Below are 15,564 nucleotides of genomic sequence, written 5' to 3'. Positions count from 1 at the left end.
CCTCAGGCATTTTACTTTAGTTTTGAACCTCACTTTCTTCTTTAAAGTGGAAATAATAATGCTTCATAGAGCTATTTTAAAGATTAAATGAGTATGTTATTGAAGGCAGCTAGTGGAGCGTTTTATATAGTCAAGCTTTTTTTTTATTAAGGTTAGAATATATTTGAAATAGTGAAGTACCAAATTGAATTTTATTTTTTACTGATTTTTTTTACTCTTATCTTACAGTATTGGATGATGAAGATAGCAACAACATCACAGTAGGATCCCTAGTTACAGTGTTGGTTAAATTGACAAGGCAAACAATGGCAGTAAGTAATCTCTTTTTATTTTTATGCTTTAAGAGTTATATGTTAAAAAGAGTTATGTGTTAAGAGATGAAGGGGAAAAGGAGGTGAAGACTTTCAATTATGGAATAAGTCATGAGACTCAAGGTATAGCATAGGGAATATATATTAGAGTAGTGTTAAAAGGTGATAGAGTATAGTTGTCGAATCACTGTGTTGTACACCTAAGACTAACATAATGTGTATCAACTATACTTCAAGGAGAAAAAGAGAAAAAAAGTTATGTGCTGAAGTTCTTATATTTATTTTCTCACTTTAAGTCACATATTCTCTAAGTCAAAACTATTATAGTGGTAAAATCTAATTTTGCAAGTCCTATTAGCTGTTTTGATACTTTAAATTGATTTTTATAATTTTTTACATTAGTTTTTACATACAAAAACCCTTGGAAAATAGATTAATTCTTCATGTGATGATTTGTTAATTCCCTGTGAAACATTATAATAACAAGGTAATGTGAGCATAGTATTTAAACTCCAAAGTGCTATACAAAGATTAATTACTGATTATTTTTGAGAATTTCATTACCTATTTCTTCTTGGTTAATTCTGAATTTATTCTTAATTTTTTAAATTACAGTGAAAATATTTTTTTTCTAATTATATGAAAAATTTATACTACCTGGGGAAAAAAATTCAGGCAATGCAGAAAACTATAGGAAGAAATTAAAATCACCTAAAGTCCTGCCACTCTGAGATTATTGATTTTGAAGCTCATCACTTTAGCTATCCTAATGGATGAATTCCCATGGGGTTAAATGATGTTTTTACTATCATGGATTCCTTTTCTCACTCATCTCCCTCAGGAAACCCCTTGTCTCAGTCCCAGATGACCAGAATTTAGTCTTGTGTGTATCCTTGCATATCTTTCTCCCCATGCTCATATTTACTGTCTGGGCCTTTATAGTGTATGTATGTATATATATATATATATATATATATATATATATATATATATATACACACACTGATACTTTTCTCATTCTCTTTCATTAAATTCAGTCACATTGTGTATGTTTCCTGTATTTTGTTTTTCTTAGTTTCTAGAACATGTGTTACCTCCAAGTCAACTGTTACCTCCTAATTTAGAACTATCATTATAACTTGTTTTTAATTGACTATTCTATTTTTTTTAATTTTTATTTATTTATGATAGTCACACACACACACACACAGAGAGAGAGAGAGAGAGAGAGAGAGAGAGGCAGAGACACAGGCAGAGGGAGAAACAAGGTCCATGCACTGGGAGCCCGACATGGGATTCGATCCCAGGTCTCCAGGATCGCGCCCTGGGCCAAAGGCAGACGCCAAACCGCTGCGCCACCCAGGGATCCCCGACTGTTCTATTTTTAAAAAGTCCACATATTCAACTAGTGGTAGATTTTAGTCTATTCTACTCTGAGGTCTGTGAACATCTGCAGGAAACATACTCTGCATGTCCATCTCTAAAACTTCTGGTCAGAAAAGCATACTTTGTAGTAGGATATATCAAATCAAAGATGTTGGTTTTATTAGTAGCAAGTGGTACGAAAGCATTTGTGTCATGGACTCTGGATTCGGAGCGCCTCCCTAGAAGAAGAGGAAACTCAAAGCCAGTGGCTAGGATTGGGTGTAGAATCCAAATTTGTACTACCTACATGTTTTGGAACTCCAGCCTGAAAAAATGAGCAAAAATGGGCTGTTGACACTTAATGGGATAATTGGTAGGAAAAAAAAAAAAGCAAAATTGCCCTGGAGCAAGGGAAAGAATCAAGCATTTATCTTCAAGTTCTTGTATGAACTGAACTTAGAGTAACTCAGTATTAGAACCCAGCTAATAAATGTAAAAATGAAACAAATGGGGCAGCCCTGGTGGCTCAAGAGGTTTAGTGCCGCCTTCAGCCCAGGGCGTGATCCTGGAGACCCGGGGTCAAGTCATGTCAGGCTCCCTGCGTGGAGCCTGCTTCTCCCTCTGCCTGTGTCTCTGCCTCTTTCTCTCTGTCTCTCATGAATAAGTAAATAAAATCTTAAAAAAAAAGAAAAGAAAAGAAAAGAAAGAAACAGATGGTAGAATTAGATTAGGGATTGGCAAACTTCCATAAAGGTCCAGTTAGTAAATGTTTTACGTTTTATAGGCCACATAGTTTCTGTAACAACTGTTGAATTCACAAATGGGCAATGTTGAGTTCCAATAAAACTTTATTTAAAAACCAGGCAATGGGCTATAGTTTGTGGACTCCTGAATTAGGCTAACAGTTTAGAGCCTAAATTATCATTGTTTTTACTTGTTAACTTTAGTAATTAAATTCCAGGGAGTTTATTAAACACAGCCAACATCACTTATTATCTTTTAGTATAGATTCTCACTGAAATCTTACTAGAATTTAAATCCTGAATTTATGCCTTCTATGTTGATCCTAAGTGGATTAGATACTAAGTGGATGGTAGATACATATCTTTATTTTTATTTTTTATATCTTTAGATTATATGGATTTTCTTGGTGCTCTACCCATTAGCTATTTTATTTATTTATATGTGTAATTAATTTTTAAAAATTAAAAAATGTTTTATTAAGTAAACTCTACCCTCAATATGGGGCTTGAAGTCACAGCCCCAAGATCAAGGGTTGCGCACTCTACTGAGCCAGCCATGTGCCCTTCCATAGTTATTTTAAACTAAGAAATAAAAAAAAATAAAAATAAAAAAATAAACTAAGAAATACTTTTGACTTTATAATGAGTTTATATAATCTTAAGTCATGACATTTGTAAATTTAAGTAGACTGTACTTTTTAAAATGTATTCAAGACAGATGTGAGATATTTCAGAAGTTATCTTCTAAAGTGTCATTTAGTAATTGCTAACTTTACACACATCATTTAGTAATTGCTACAAGTCTCTTGTTCTCCCCCCACCCCATCAAGTTGTCATCCGTTAAAAAATTTATTGGTCATCTATTTTGAAGATTGCTTTATTTGAAAGATAAATATAGGTTGATAGACTTTATGTTTTTCTTTTCTCTGCCTCTAGGAAGTATTTGAAAAGGAACAGTCAATCTGTGCTGCAGAGGAACAGCCAGCAGAAGATGGGGTAAAACCTGATTTTTTTCTTACCTGTCTTTCCTGGTGAAGGAAATATTTAGTTTTCTGACTCATAGTGTTGTAGGGGAGTAATTCAATTTATGAAAACATTTAGTGTAGCCATTTTCATCTCAAAATTACTCTGACTTCCAAATGAAACTATTGCTAACTTCAGAGTTTATATGTGTATTTGTGATTTACAGCAGGGTGATACTAATAAGAACAGAACAAAAGGAGGATGGCAACAGAAGAGCAAAGGACCCAAGAAAACTGCTAAATCAAAAAAAAAGAAGCCTTTAAAAAAAAAACCTACACCTGTGCCCTTACCACAGTCAAAGCAACAGAAACAAAAACAGGCAAATGGAATTGTTGGGAGTGTAAGTTTATTACTGTTATTATCCTTATTGAGGTATACTTACACTAAAATGTTCAAATTCTATGTGAATGGTTCCTAAAATTTTCCATATGTATGAACCCATGATATCCAGGTTAAGATAGAAAACCTTAGCATCCTAGAAAGCTCATTTGTGTCCCTTCTCAGTCAGTGACCCTTCCATCTACCTCCATACCCTACATTTCTGGCTGTTACTACCACAGATTAGTTTTGTCTATTCTTAAATTTCACATTAGTAGAAATATGTTTGTCTACTTTCATTTAGCATTATGTCTCTGAGATTTATCTGTGTTGTGTGTAGCAGCTGCCCATTCTTTCTGTGTATGTGATACTCCATTTTATGAATAGACTACAATTTATCTGTTCTGTGGTTGGTGGACATTTGGGTTCTTTCTAGTTTTGCCTGTTATTCACTTAAAATGCTGTGCTTATTCATATACATGTCATTTTGTGGACATTCATTTTTCTTGGGTATGTACCTAGCAGTGGAATGTTGGGTCATAAAAGAAGCGTACATTTAACTCCATGAAAGAGCCTGTTTTTCCAAAGTTGTGCTATTCTAAATTTCTACAAGCAAAACATGAGTTTTTGATGGTACTTAATTTTAAGGAAGTCTTTCATCCATTTTATGGTTAGTGCTTTTGTGTCCTGTTGACACTTATGCCTGTAAAGAACATGGAGATGTTTTTCTGTTTTCTCCTAGAAGCTATTACTTTTTTACATGTTATATTTAGCTCTAGATAACATCTTGAATTAATTATTGCAAATAGCATGAGATAGGGATTTGGACCACCTATTCTAGCACCATTTATTGACAACATCATCGTTTTCTCAGAATTGCAGTAGTGATTTGTTACAAAAAAAAGTGACCATAATTATATATGTGCAGATCGATTTATGGATTCACTTGTCCATTCTATTGATTATTTGTTTATTCTTGGGTCAAAACACATTGTCTTAATTATCGTGAGTTTATATTAAGTTTTGAAATATGTTAGTATAAGTCCTCAAACTCTTATTTTACTTCTTTAAAATTATCTTGCCTATATTAGGTTTTTTGCATTTCCCTCAACTTATTTATTAATTGTGTGTGTGTTTTAATTTTAGTGCATGGGGGAGGGGCAGAGGGAGAGAGAATCCCAAGCTGAGGGTGGAGCCTGACTCGGGCTTGATCCCCTGACCCTGAGATCATTACTGAAGCCGAAATCAAGAGGATGCTTAACTAACTGAGCCACCTGGGCACCCCTCCCTTGACATTTTAAAAATAAGATTGACCGTTTCCACCAAAAACTGCTGGAAGTTAGATGAGGATTGCCTTGATTCTGTGGTCCAGTGTGGGGAGAATTCACATGTTAACAATATTGAGTCTTTTTTTTAAAGTTTTATTTATTTGAGAGAGAGAGAGAGAGCACAAGTGGGGGGGGGTATTGGAAAGGGAGAAGCAGGTTCCCCATTGAGCAGGGAGCCAGACATAGGGCTCCATCCCAGGACCCTGAGATCATGACCTGAGCCTAAGGCAGACACTTAATAACTGAGCCACGCAGGTGCCCCGCAATATTGAGTATTTTTATTCATAATCATAGTTTATTTTTATTAATTTGGATCTTAATTTTTTCTCAACGGTGTTTTGTAATTTCCCAGTGACAGAAGTATGGCACACTTTTAGTTAGAAAATACCGTTATGTATTTGATACTTTCTGAAGCTGTTGCATGTAACATTTAAAAAAGACATCCTTCAGTGTTTATTACTGGTGCATAGACATAAAATTGCCTTCTAAATATTGACCTGGAGTCTTGAATTGACAATATGGGCATACCTTGTTTTATTGTACTTTAGTTTCTTGTGCTTGGCAGATACTGCATTTTTTTTACAAATTGAAGGTTCGTGGCAACCCTATGTTGAGCAAATCTATTAGCACCATTTTTCCAGCAGCATTTGCTCAGTTTGTGTTTCTGTCACATTTTAGTAATTCCCTCAATTATTTTAAACTTTGTGTTATTATATTCGTTATGGTGATCTGTGATCAGAGATTACAACTCCCTGAAAGCTCATACAGTCATTAGCATCTTTTAGCAATAAAGTATTTTTTAATTAAGGCATGTACTTTAGACAGAATACTGTTTGCACACTTAACATACTACAGTATAGTGTAAACATAACTTATATGCAATGGGAAACAAAGTCATTTGACTTTATTGTGATAATCGCTTTACTGCATTGGTCTGGAACTGAACCTGCAATATCTCCAGGGTATGCCTTTAATTCTAACCATTTGTAGGTAGTTTTTAAAAGATTTTATGGGTATGCAGTCATGCCATCTGAGAATAAAGACAGTTTTACTTTTTTCTTTTTAATCTTTTTTGCTTTTTCTTCCTTTCTGTCTTTCTGTATTGGCTGAAACTTTAAGTGTAATGTTGGTTAGGAATGAGGATGGTGGTCACCCTTGTCTTCTTGTTATCTCCAGGAGAAAGGGAACAAACTATTAAGTGTGATGTTAGCTCTAGGGTTTTTTTGTAGATCTTCCTTACTAGGTTAAGGAAGTGTTCTCTTCTGTTCCCAGTTTGCTGAGAATTTTATTAAATGCCATTTCTCCATTTGTTGAGGTGATGATAAAATTTTCTCCTTTCTGTAATGTAGTGAATTATGTTGATGTATTTAAACATTTTAAACTATCCTTGCATTCCTGGAACAAATCCATTTTGTCATATTATCCTTTTTCATGTTTATCTGGATTTGCTAATACTTTGTTTAGGATTCCTACATCTGTTTTTATGATAGAATATTGGTTTGCCATTGTCCTTTCTTGTGGTACTTTTGCCACTTTTTTTTTTTTTTTTTAAGATTTCTATTTATTTATTCATTAAAGACACAGAGAGAGAAAGGCAGAGACATAGGCAGAGGGAGAAGCAGGCTCCATGCAGGGAGCCCGATGTGGGACTTGATCCCAGGTCTCCAGGATCACACCCTGGGCTGAAGGTGGTGCTAAACCGTTGAGCCAACTGGGCTGCCCCCTTTGCCACGTTTTATATCAGGTTTATGCTGGCCTTATTAAGTTGGGGAATATTCTTTCTTTTTCTTTTTCCTGGAGGAGTTTGTATAAGATTGGGTTTCTTATTTGGAAGAACTATTTAGAGAAACCATCTGGGTGTAGGATTTTTTAAAAGGTTTAGTTATAGAGTCCATTTCTTTAACAAATTCTCCTTTTTTCCTTCTATCAATTTTAGTAAATTATATTTTTCAAGGAATTTGTCCATTCTAAGTTATCAAAGTTATTGACAAAGTTATTCATAATATCTTTTATTTGTAATATCTTTTGAATCTATAGTAATGTCTCTTTTCTCCCTAATATTGGTAATTTGTATTACCAAATACAAATTCTCAAAAAAAAAAAATACAAATTCTCTTTTCCCTTTGATCAGTTGTGGCTAATAAAAGTCTTTCAGCTTTATTAATCTTTTCAACAAACCAACTTAATGGCTTTAAGTTTCCCTTTGTATATCTGCCTTCTCTTTGATTTTGGGTCTGTATTACATACTTTGATTTTTTTAATACTTAATTTGCTGTTCTTTTTTCTTCTTGAAATGGATTAGTAAATAATTTTTGTTTGGGATGTTGCCTTTCCTTACTACATTATACTATGTCAGCAATAGAAGACCATATTAATTTCTCAAAGCAGTACTTTTCTATGAGCTTCCCATTTCCTCATCTTAAATAAAATATTTTATATAATTGGGATGCTTGAGTGGCTCAGTCAATTAAGTGTCTGACTCTTGGTTTTAACTCAGGGAGAGCTTTCAGGGTCGTGAGATGGAGCCCTGTGTTCTTGGGCTCCGAGCATAGCAAGAAGTTTGCTTGAGATTCTGTCTCCCTCTACACTTCCCACCCCCATGCAACACTCTCTCAAATAAATAATTGTCTTTAATAAGCAAATGTATATATATATATATATGTGTGTGTGCATATATAATATAATTGGTGTTTTGAAAGTTGTGCCATGTTGCCATTGTGTAGTATACTTTGCAAATAAAAATGTTTTGCAAACGTGAAAAATGATTAATAATGGACAAATAAGCTAAATGTTAAATAAAGTCTTTAGTCTGAGTACCACATGTTTACAAATAATTGCGTTTTTAATTCTCTAAAATTCTGTGTGAATAGTAAAATTATAATCTTGAGCTAATTTAATGGCAATAAGCTTCAGGGACTTAGAATTCACTGAGATATTCAGAACTTTTGTGTTTGCTTTTTCTTTTAGGAAGCTGCGGTAAAGGAAGATGAAGAAGAAGTTTCTGACAAAGGCAGTGATTCTGAAGAAGAAGAAACCAATAGAGAATCCCAAAGTGAAAAAGATGATGGTAGTGACAGAGACTCTGATAGAGAGCAAGATGAAAAACAAAACAAAGATGATGAAGCAGTAAGAATTATAGGTTTAAATAATAGTAATTATATACCTCTGTTTTGATTTTTGATTTTTTTTTATTTACTTGTTTGTCTTAAACAATACCAATATATTTTATAATCTTATTTTGTAAGAATATGTGGGATGGTGGCCAAAATTATAAAGAAAAATAGTTTCCAACAAGGATTAGACCTCTTAATTTTCTTAAATATTAAATTGCTATTAGTATAGAATGTAGATTTGAGGTAAAGTCAGTTTGGTATCTTACAGTAGTTTTTAGCATTAGAGTTGAGTCTGCAAATGTATTAGGAAAGGTGGATTATGGCCTAACCAGTTACTTAGAAGAATCTTTCAGAAGTTCCAGGTAATACTTAAAGAAACCTCACTGTGGACTTGAATGACAAGAGGTTGGTTAAGGGGAAGATAACATTTACAGAATGCCACCTTGTTTCAAGAGGTATGTGAAACATTAAGGAAAGGAGGAGTCTCTAAGGAACTTACTAGATGGTGAGGGTAGAGAGAGTTGAAAAAATCTCATAGTATGGCATTAAGTTATACCTGGTTTATGGTTGGGTTCTAGAAAAGAGGACTTGGTGGACAAATAATGGGTCCTGAGAGGCTTACTGCAAATGAACTGTAAGCTGATCAGCAATTCCTTTATGTTTGTGGTGTTCTGTTCTTTCTGATTGGGCCATTGACCTTAAAAGTTACCCCTGAATAACCTGTTAGACACAGGTTTAGGCCAGAAAGAGAATAAAAAAGTAAAGGGCAAAGGATAAAAGTATAAGGAATGGCAGCCATACCTTGGAGATATTACAGGCTTAGTACACACACAATGAAACTAGCATTGCAATAAAGCAAATAAAACAAATTTTTTGGTTTCTTAGTGGATGTAAGTTATGTTTACACTATATTGTAGTGTAGTCTATAGAGTGTGCAATAGCATTGTCTCAAATAATATCAATGCCTTAATTAGCACATTCTTTATTGCTAAAAAATGCTAACCATCATCTGAGCTTTCAGTGAGTTATAACCTTTTTGCTGGTGGAAGCTCTTGCCTAAGTGTTGTTGGCTGCTTATTCTTGAGGGTTTTTAAAATGAGATGACAAAAAAGTTTACTGCATTGATTGTTCCTTTCACAAATGATTTCTCTGTAGCATTAGATGCTGTTTGATAGTAATTCACCCAGAGTAGAACTTCTTTCAGAATTGGAGTCAGACCTCTCAAACCCTGCCACTGGTTTGTCAGTTAAGTTTTTACAATATTTTAAATCCTATGTTGTCATTTCAACAATCTGGACAGCAGTTCACCAGGAGTGAATTCCATTTCAGGAAGTGACTTTGTTTGCTCATCCATCAGAAACAGCTCCTTATATGCCCAAGTTTTCTCATGAGGTTGCAGCAATTCAGTCATATCTTCAGGCACCTTTCTAATTTTAGATCTCTTGCTGTTTCTACCACATCTGCAATTACTTCCCCCAGTGGAGTCTTGAACCCCTCCAAGTAATCTGTGAGGGTTGGAATCAGCTTCTTCCAAACTTCTGTGAATCCTGATATTTTGACCTCTTCCCATGAATCATAAATGTTTAAATATATACATATATATATTCTTAATGGCACATAAAAGGGTGAATCAGAAGATTTTCAATACACTTTGCCCAGATCCACCAGAGAAGTCACTCACTATCTGTGGCAGCTATCACTTTAAAAAATATATTTCTAAACTAGTAAGACTTGAAAGTGATAATTACTCCTTGATCCATTTGCTGCAGAATGGATGTTGTGTTAGCAGGCATGAAAACATTAATTTTATTCTGCATCTCCATCAGAGCTCTTGGGTGACCAGGTGCATTGTCAGTGAGCAGTAATATTTTGAAAGGATTTTTTTTTTTTTTTTGAGTAGTCTGTCTCAACACTGGGCTTAAAATATTCAGTTAACCATGTTGTAAACAGATGTGTTGTCATTCAGGCTTTGTTGTTCCATTTAGAGAGCACATGCAGAGTAGATTTAGCATAATTCTTAAGGGCCTTAGGATTTTCAGAATGGTGAGTATTGGCTTCAACTGAACATTACCAGCTGCATTAGCTCCTAAGAGGAGAGTCCGCCTGTCTTTCAAAGCCAGGCATTGACTTCTGTCTAGCTGTGAAAGTCTTAGATGGCATCTTCTTCCAGTATAAGGCTGTTTTGTCAGCATTGAAAATCTGTTATTTAGTGTAGCCATCTTCATTAATTATCCTAGCTGGGTCTTGTGGATAGTTTGCTGCAGCTTCTTCACCAGCACTTGCTGCTTCACCTTCCACTTTTATGTTATGGATACAGCTTCTTTCCTTAAACCTCATGAACCAACCTTTGCTAGCTTCAAATTATTCTTCTGCAGCTTCCTCGCCTCTTTTAACCTTGATAGAATTGAAGAGGCAGGTCCTTGCTCTGGATTAAGACTTGGCTTAAAGAATTATTGTGGCTGGTTTGGTCTTCTCTCCAGACCACTAAAACTTTCTCCATATGAGCAATAAGGTTGTTTTGCATTTTTACCATTCGTGTGTTCACTGGAGTAGCACTTTCAATTTCCTTCAAGAATTTTTCCTGTGCATTCACAACTCGGCTAACTATTTGGCACAAGAGGCCTATCTTTCAGCCTATTTGGCCTTTCAACTTATCTCCTTCATTAAGCTTAAAAATTTCTAGCTTTTGATTTAAAGTGAGAGACATGCAGCTCTTCCTTTCACTTGACCATTTAGAGGTCATTGTAGGATTATTAATTGGCCTCATTTCAATATTGTGTCTCAGGGAAGCCCCAGGAGAGGGGAAGAGATAGAGGAACAACCCATTGATGGGTCAGAATGCTCGTTTATTGATTAAATTTGCCATCTTATGTGGACATGGTTCGTGGTGCCCCAAAACAACTATTAAAGTACGTCAAAGATAAATGATCACAGATTACCATAACAAATATAATGAAGTTTAAAATATGGCAGGAATTACCAAAATGTAACACGGAGACATGATGTGAGCAAATAAATGCTGTTGGAGAAATGGCAATAATAGACTTGCTTGACACAGGGTTGCCACAAACCTTCAATTTGTGAAAGCCACAATATTTGGAAAGCATGAATGTGCAAAGTGCAATTAAATGAGGTATGCCTGTAATGTACCTGCCCTTGAGAATGGTGGGGAAAAATGAGGATGACTTTTTAGCAGTTGCTGGCCCTCGACTGTTTTTGTACTTTGGGAATTAAATTGATTGCCAAGAAATTAAAGCCTATTAAAGGAAATTATTTCCCCAGCCGCACTTTGAGAAGGAGTTGACATATTACTTTCTGAGTATAGTATTAGGATTATAGAGGTGACAGACTAGTTTCTTTAGATACCAAAAATACATTCATTCAGTTGTCAAATAATTATACAAACAGTTATTCATTATCTGTCACATTGCAAGCACTATGTTAGATGAGAGGAATGCAAGCCAAATGTAAAACAGTTTCTGCCCTTGCATGATATACAGTAGGCTAGTGGGGAAGGCAGACTTGTAAATAAAACATTAATGTACAAAAGAGATTATGCACATTTTGTGCAAGGTACAGTGATAGCACAAAGGAGTCAGTGGTCAGCTCACTTGAGGGAAATTTATGGTATTCAGGAGTTTGTGGTTTAGGCTTTAGTGGCTCCCGAAGGAATAGTAATAGAAATTTGCCAGATTAGAGAAAGAAAGAGAAAACAAAAATCCAGACATGGAGTGAGATAGCTTTGTGAGTTCAGAGAAGTCAAGGTAGCTTGAAGTGACAAGAATAGAAAGTGCAAAAAGATAGGCAGTGGCAGGAGATTGGAAAGATTGGCCCAGGTAGATCATGACTGTGTAGTTCATGCTAAAGGGCTTAGATTTGATTTACGAAATGTTGCATTGTAGGTTTTGAGCAAGGAAATGATCAGATTTGTGGAACTGAACTCTGTGGTAGTTAGCATTGTTAGGAATAATAGTTGGAAGATGAAAACTTCATTAAAAACATATTTGATTTCAAATGTTTGATTTTTGCTTTACTAGGAGTGGCAAGAATTACAACAAAGTATACAGCGGAAGGAGAGAGCTCTACTGGAAACCAAATCAAAGATAACACATCCTGTTTATAGTCTTTACTTTCCTGAGGTGAGTTATTCATGCCTCAATGTTTTCCTTATCCATTTACTTTCTCTTTGGGGATTTTTCATATGCCCTTTATCCCTCTTTGGTGTACACTGGCTTAAATGTGCTAAAGATGGTCTGTTCTTGATAGGCAACATTTTGAAGGATACATTTCAGTATGAATTAGATTTAGTGAACGTGGTATTTATTGAGAGGATTGTTAACTTTTTAAGTATTTCTATAGTTTCCTGGGTTTTTGTCTTTTTCATGCCTGGATTACTGAAGGTTGTACTGAATAATAATTTCTCTTTAGCAGTTCAGGCAGTCTTTCAGACAAATGTGTATTTTGTCCTCATCCTAGGACTACATGGGTTTTGTGAATCTGTCACTTCTATCAAATTTTAAAAAGGATTTTAAAAGTGCTTAAATTTTTCCCATGGGTTTTCTCTGATGGTCCTATACTGGCCACCTGGAGCCACTACACTTGCTCTGGCCTTAGTAATTTCCCCAGTCCATGGGTGTGGGACCAGCTAAGTTCAAGTAGGAGTTGAGAGTGACTGAACCCCAAGTTCAGGGCAGATTGATCAGTGATGTTTGTTCTCTTGTCCTTGTTTAGTTTGTGGCTGTGGCCTGCTCAACTTTCCATCTCCTTGAGTTTTTTGTCTTTCAAATGAATTTGGGATTTGCATGACGTTTTGCTTTTGCCATGACTCTGTCTATGGCCAGGGGTCAAGAACTGGTTGCCTCTTAGTTCAGTGATGCTGCTCCACAGACTGCCTCTGAGCTTTGCCATAGAACCTTCTGCTCAGCACTCATGTTTGGCAGGTGATTTCATGTATAAATCTGCTTTCTGCTTTAGAATGTCAATCCAGAGTTGCTGGGGGCTGCTGAAGGCAAATTCCCAAGTAATTTGGCTTTCCTAATAATAAATGAATGGCTCTGCACAGACTGTTGTTTTGACTTGGAAAGAAGTCAGCCTAGGATTCCATGTTAATACGCTCGCTGATCTTCTGGCATGTCCTGAGCTTTAGCCCATCTGGTAAAGGCACTTTGCCCATTGCGGTGGTAGCTTGCCAGCCCCAGGGCTCCCGAAATCAAGCAAGTAGATTCCACTCATTGATTGGTTTTAAAAGTGCCATGGGATATTATAAGCTGTATAATTTGTACCCTTATAATAGTTCATTTTAGTCTATGCTTAGTTAATAAGCAAAACATCCATTCACTGCCTTAGAACATGTTAACCTTGAAAACGCTTTTTTCTAACTTAAGCTACAACTACACTATAAACATCTCAATGTACCATTTATTAGATAAGTTTAGGTAGGATTTTCCTAACATTTACCTACCTTCCCGTGTACCTACCCAACTACCCTAACAACCAGACTACCCGCTTAAATTGCTTGAAGTTTTATGATTGTAATTGACCTATATGTTACTGAAACTCAATCATTATACTTACTGTGTTAAGAATGGAAGGATTCTCACACAACAGAAAAACTGTTGTGTTGAAGGTGCAAATAGCTCATGCTAGAACATCTTTTCCACTTTCACTATGTGCATCAAAGAGTCTAGGCACAGATACGATGCTATGGATTGATATTCACCAGTTTCTTAATAAATATTCTTGAATGAATCTCATTTTAATCAAATAATCTGGGAGACAAGAGGGAAAGGCATTCTTTTGGTGGAGAGATAAAGAATTGCACATTCTTGAGCATATCCCTGTGCTGCTTACATTATGTGTATGTTCTGGTAATGAGATTTTTGACAGTGAACTGCCAGAATCACTTAAATGATCGATGTGTCTACCTTATTTCATTAATAATCATGATTTTCATTTTTCACACTCAATATGTTAGACATTCCAACATATCTTTTGCTTGTATTATCTCCGTTAATCTTCATAACACAGCCTGAGGTCGACACTCAGTCATTTAACAGAGAAGAAAAGCGAGGTTTAGAGAAATGAAACAGTCTGTGTGGCTTTAAAACAGGCATCAGCAAACCGCAGCCTGCAGACAAGTCTGCCTCCTTACCTGTTTTTTGAGTGAAGTTTTATTGGGGCACAGTCACACTCATTCTTTTCATGTTACCATTGGCAGAGTTGAGTAGTTGTGACTCAGACTCTGGCCCACTTTGAGTCCATTATGTCTTTACCTGCTTTGTGTGTACAAGACACATATAGACAAACATGCATACATACACCTATTGTGGTAATCCACCTTGGGTTAAGCAGAAGTTGCTTAACTTAAATTGTGATTTATTTGTACTTGTGATTTATTTATTTTGCTTATTAATGTTGTTGTAGTTTTTTGTAGTTTACAAGAGTTTTTTTTTTAGTTGACCTTAGTGTAGCATTCTTAGAAAGATGATCAAATTTTAATGTCTTATGGTTAAAATAAAATAGAAAGTGCAAGTGATTTGGCTTAAAAAGACCTTTTCCCTACGATTCTGTTTTCAGTAAAAAGTCTTTTTTTTTTTTTTTTAATCTTTCTTTTGGATAATTGAGAATTTAGTCTAGTGTTGTTTTGGTTGAGTATTTAGAATATCCTACAGCTTATTTATTTTTTAGCCCCCAAAAAGCCGTTTTAGAAAGCTATCTTCCCTGATCAGTTCTTAAGCAGTGGATACCAAGAGATGACTTAATAGTTACTGATGTGTCCTGTACAGCCGTGCTCACTGATCACACTGAAATTTGGTGCTTCCAGACTACTTGGGCTTCTGTTTTGGGGGCTTTATAAAAAAAGCTCTTCTATCTCCTTTCAGTTCTTCCAGCTGTCATTGCAGTTCTTCCTGCATTTTGGCAATTTCTTTACTGAGCTCTTTTTCTATTCCTAATCTTTTATGAGGTACAACTAGAAATACTACACTTACTAAAATCAGGTGGAGTGGAATCTGAGATGCTCTTATGAGTAGTAAGTTTCAATGATTTCTGATTTGGTTGCCCGAGTCCCTTCCACTCCTACTTTCTGGCTTTTGCTTATTACTAGGTAAGATTACTAAGATTATTTGTTAGATGTTATTGTAGTAGCTTATAATGTTTTATTTTTTAGACTATCTTTTATTTAAGGTTAGTACAGGGGTTTTTAATACAGAGGCCCATCATTAGGATTTCTTTAAGGGGCCATTTAAGACCCCAAAATTACATGCAGAATTCTTTTGGACAATAGATCTACAAATGGTTAAGAACGATTTATTCATTCAGTAAATATTGAATATTTTGTACCAGGCACTGTATCTGTGCTAGA

At 35.3% G+C, this 15,564-nt stretch overlaps 1 protein-coding gene across 1 annotated transcript in view; it reads left to right on the top strand.

Annotated features, from left to right (window-relative positions):
• Positions 1-15,564, top strand: part of SEC63 (SEC63 homolog, protein translocation regulator) — a 77,143-nt gene that overhangs the window by 44,739 nt on the left and 16,840 nt on the right. The window contains exons 14-18 of the mRNA XM_072738297.1: positions 229-311; positions 3,356-3,415; positions 3,609-3,782; positions 8,056-8,214; positions 12,239-12,340. Coding sequence (XP_072594398.1) covers positions 229-311; positions 3,356-3,415; positions 3,609-3,782; positions 8,056-8,214; positions 12,239-12,340 — 578 coding nt within the window. The remainder of the gene's footprint in view (positions 1-228; positions 312-3,355; positions 3,416-3,608; positions 3,783-8,055; positions 8,215-12,238; positions 12,341-15,564) is intronic.

The sequence above is a fragment of the Vulpes vulpes genome, chromosome 1, assembly GCF_048418805.1.
Source record: "Vulpes vulpes isolate BD-2025 chromosome 1, VulVul3, whole genome shotgun sequence".
NCBI lineage: Eukaryota > Metazoa > Chordata > Mammalia > Carnivora > Canidae > Vulpes > Vulpes vulpes.
The sequence above is the reverse complement of the archived record's forward strand: the minus strand, read 5'-3'. Positions and strand labels throughout refer to the sequence as shown.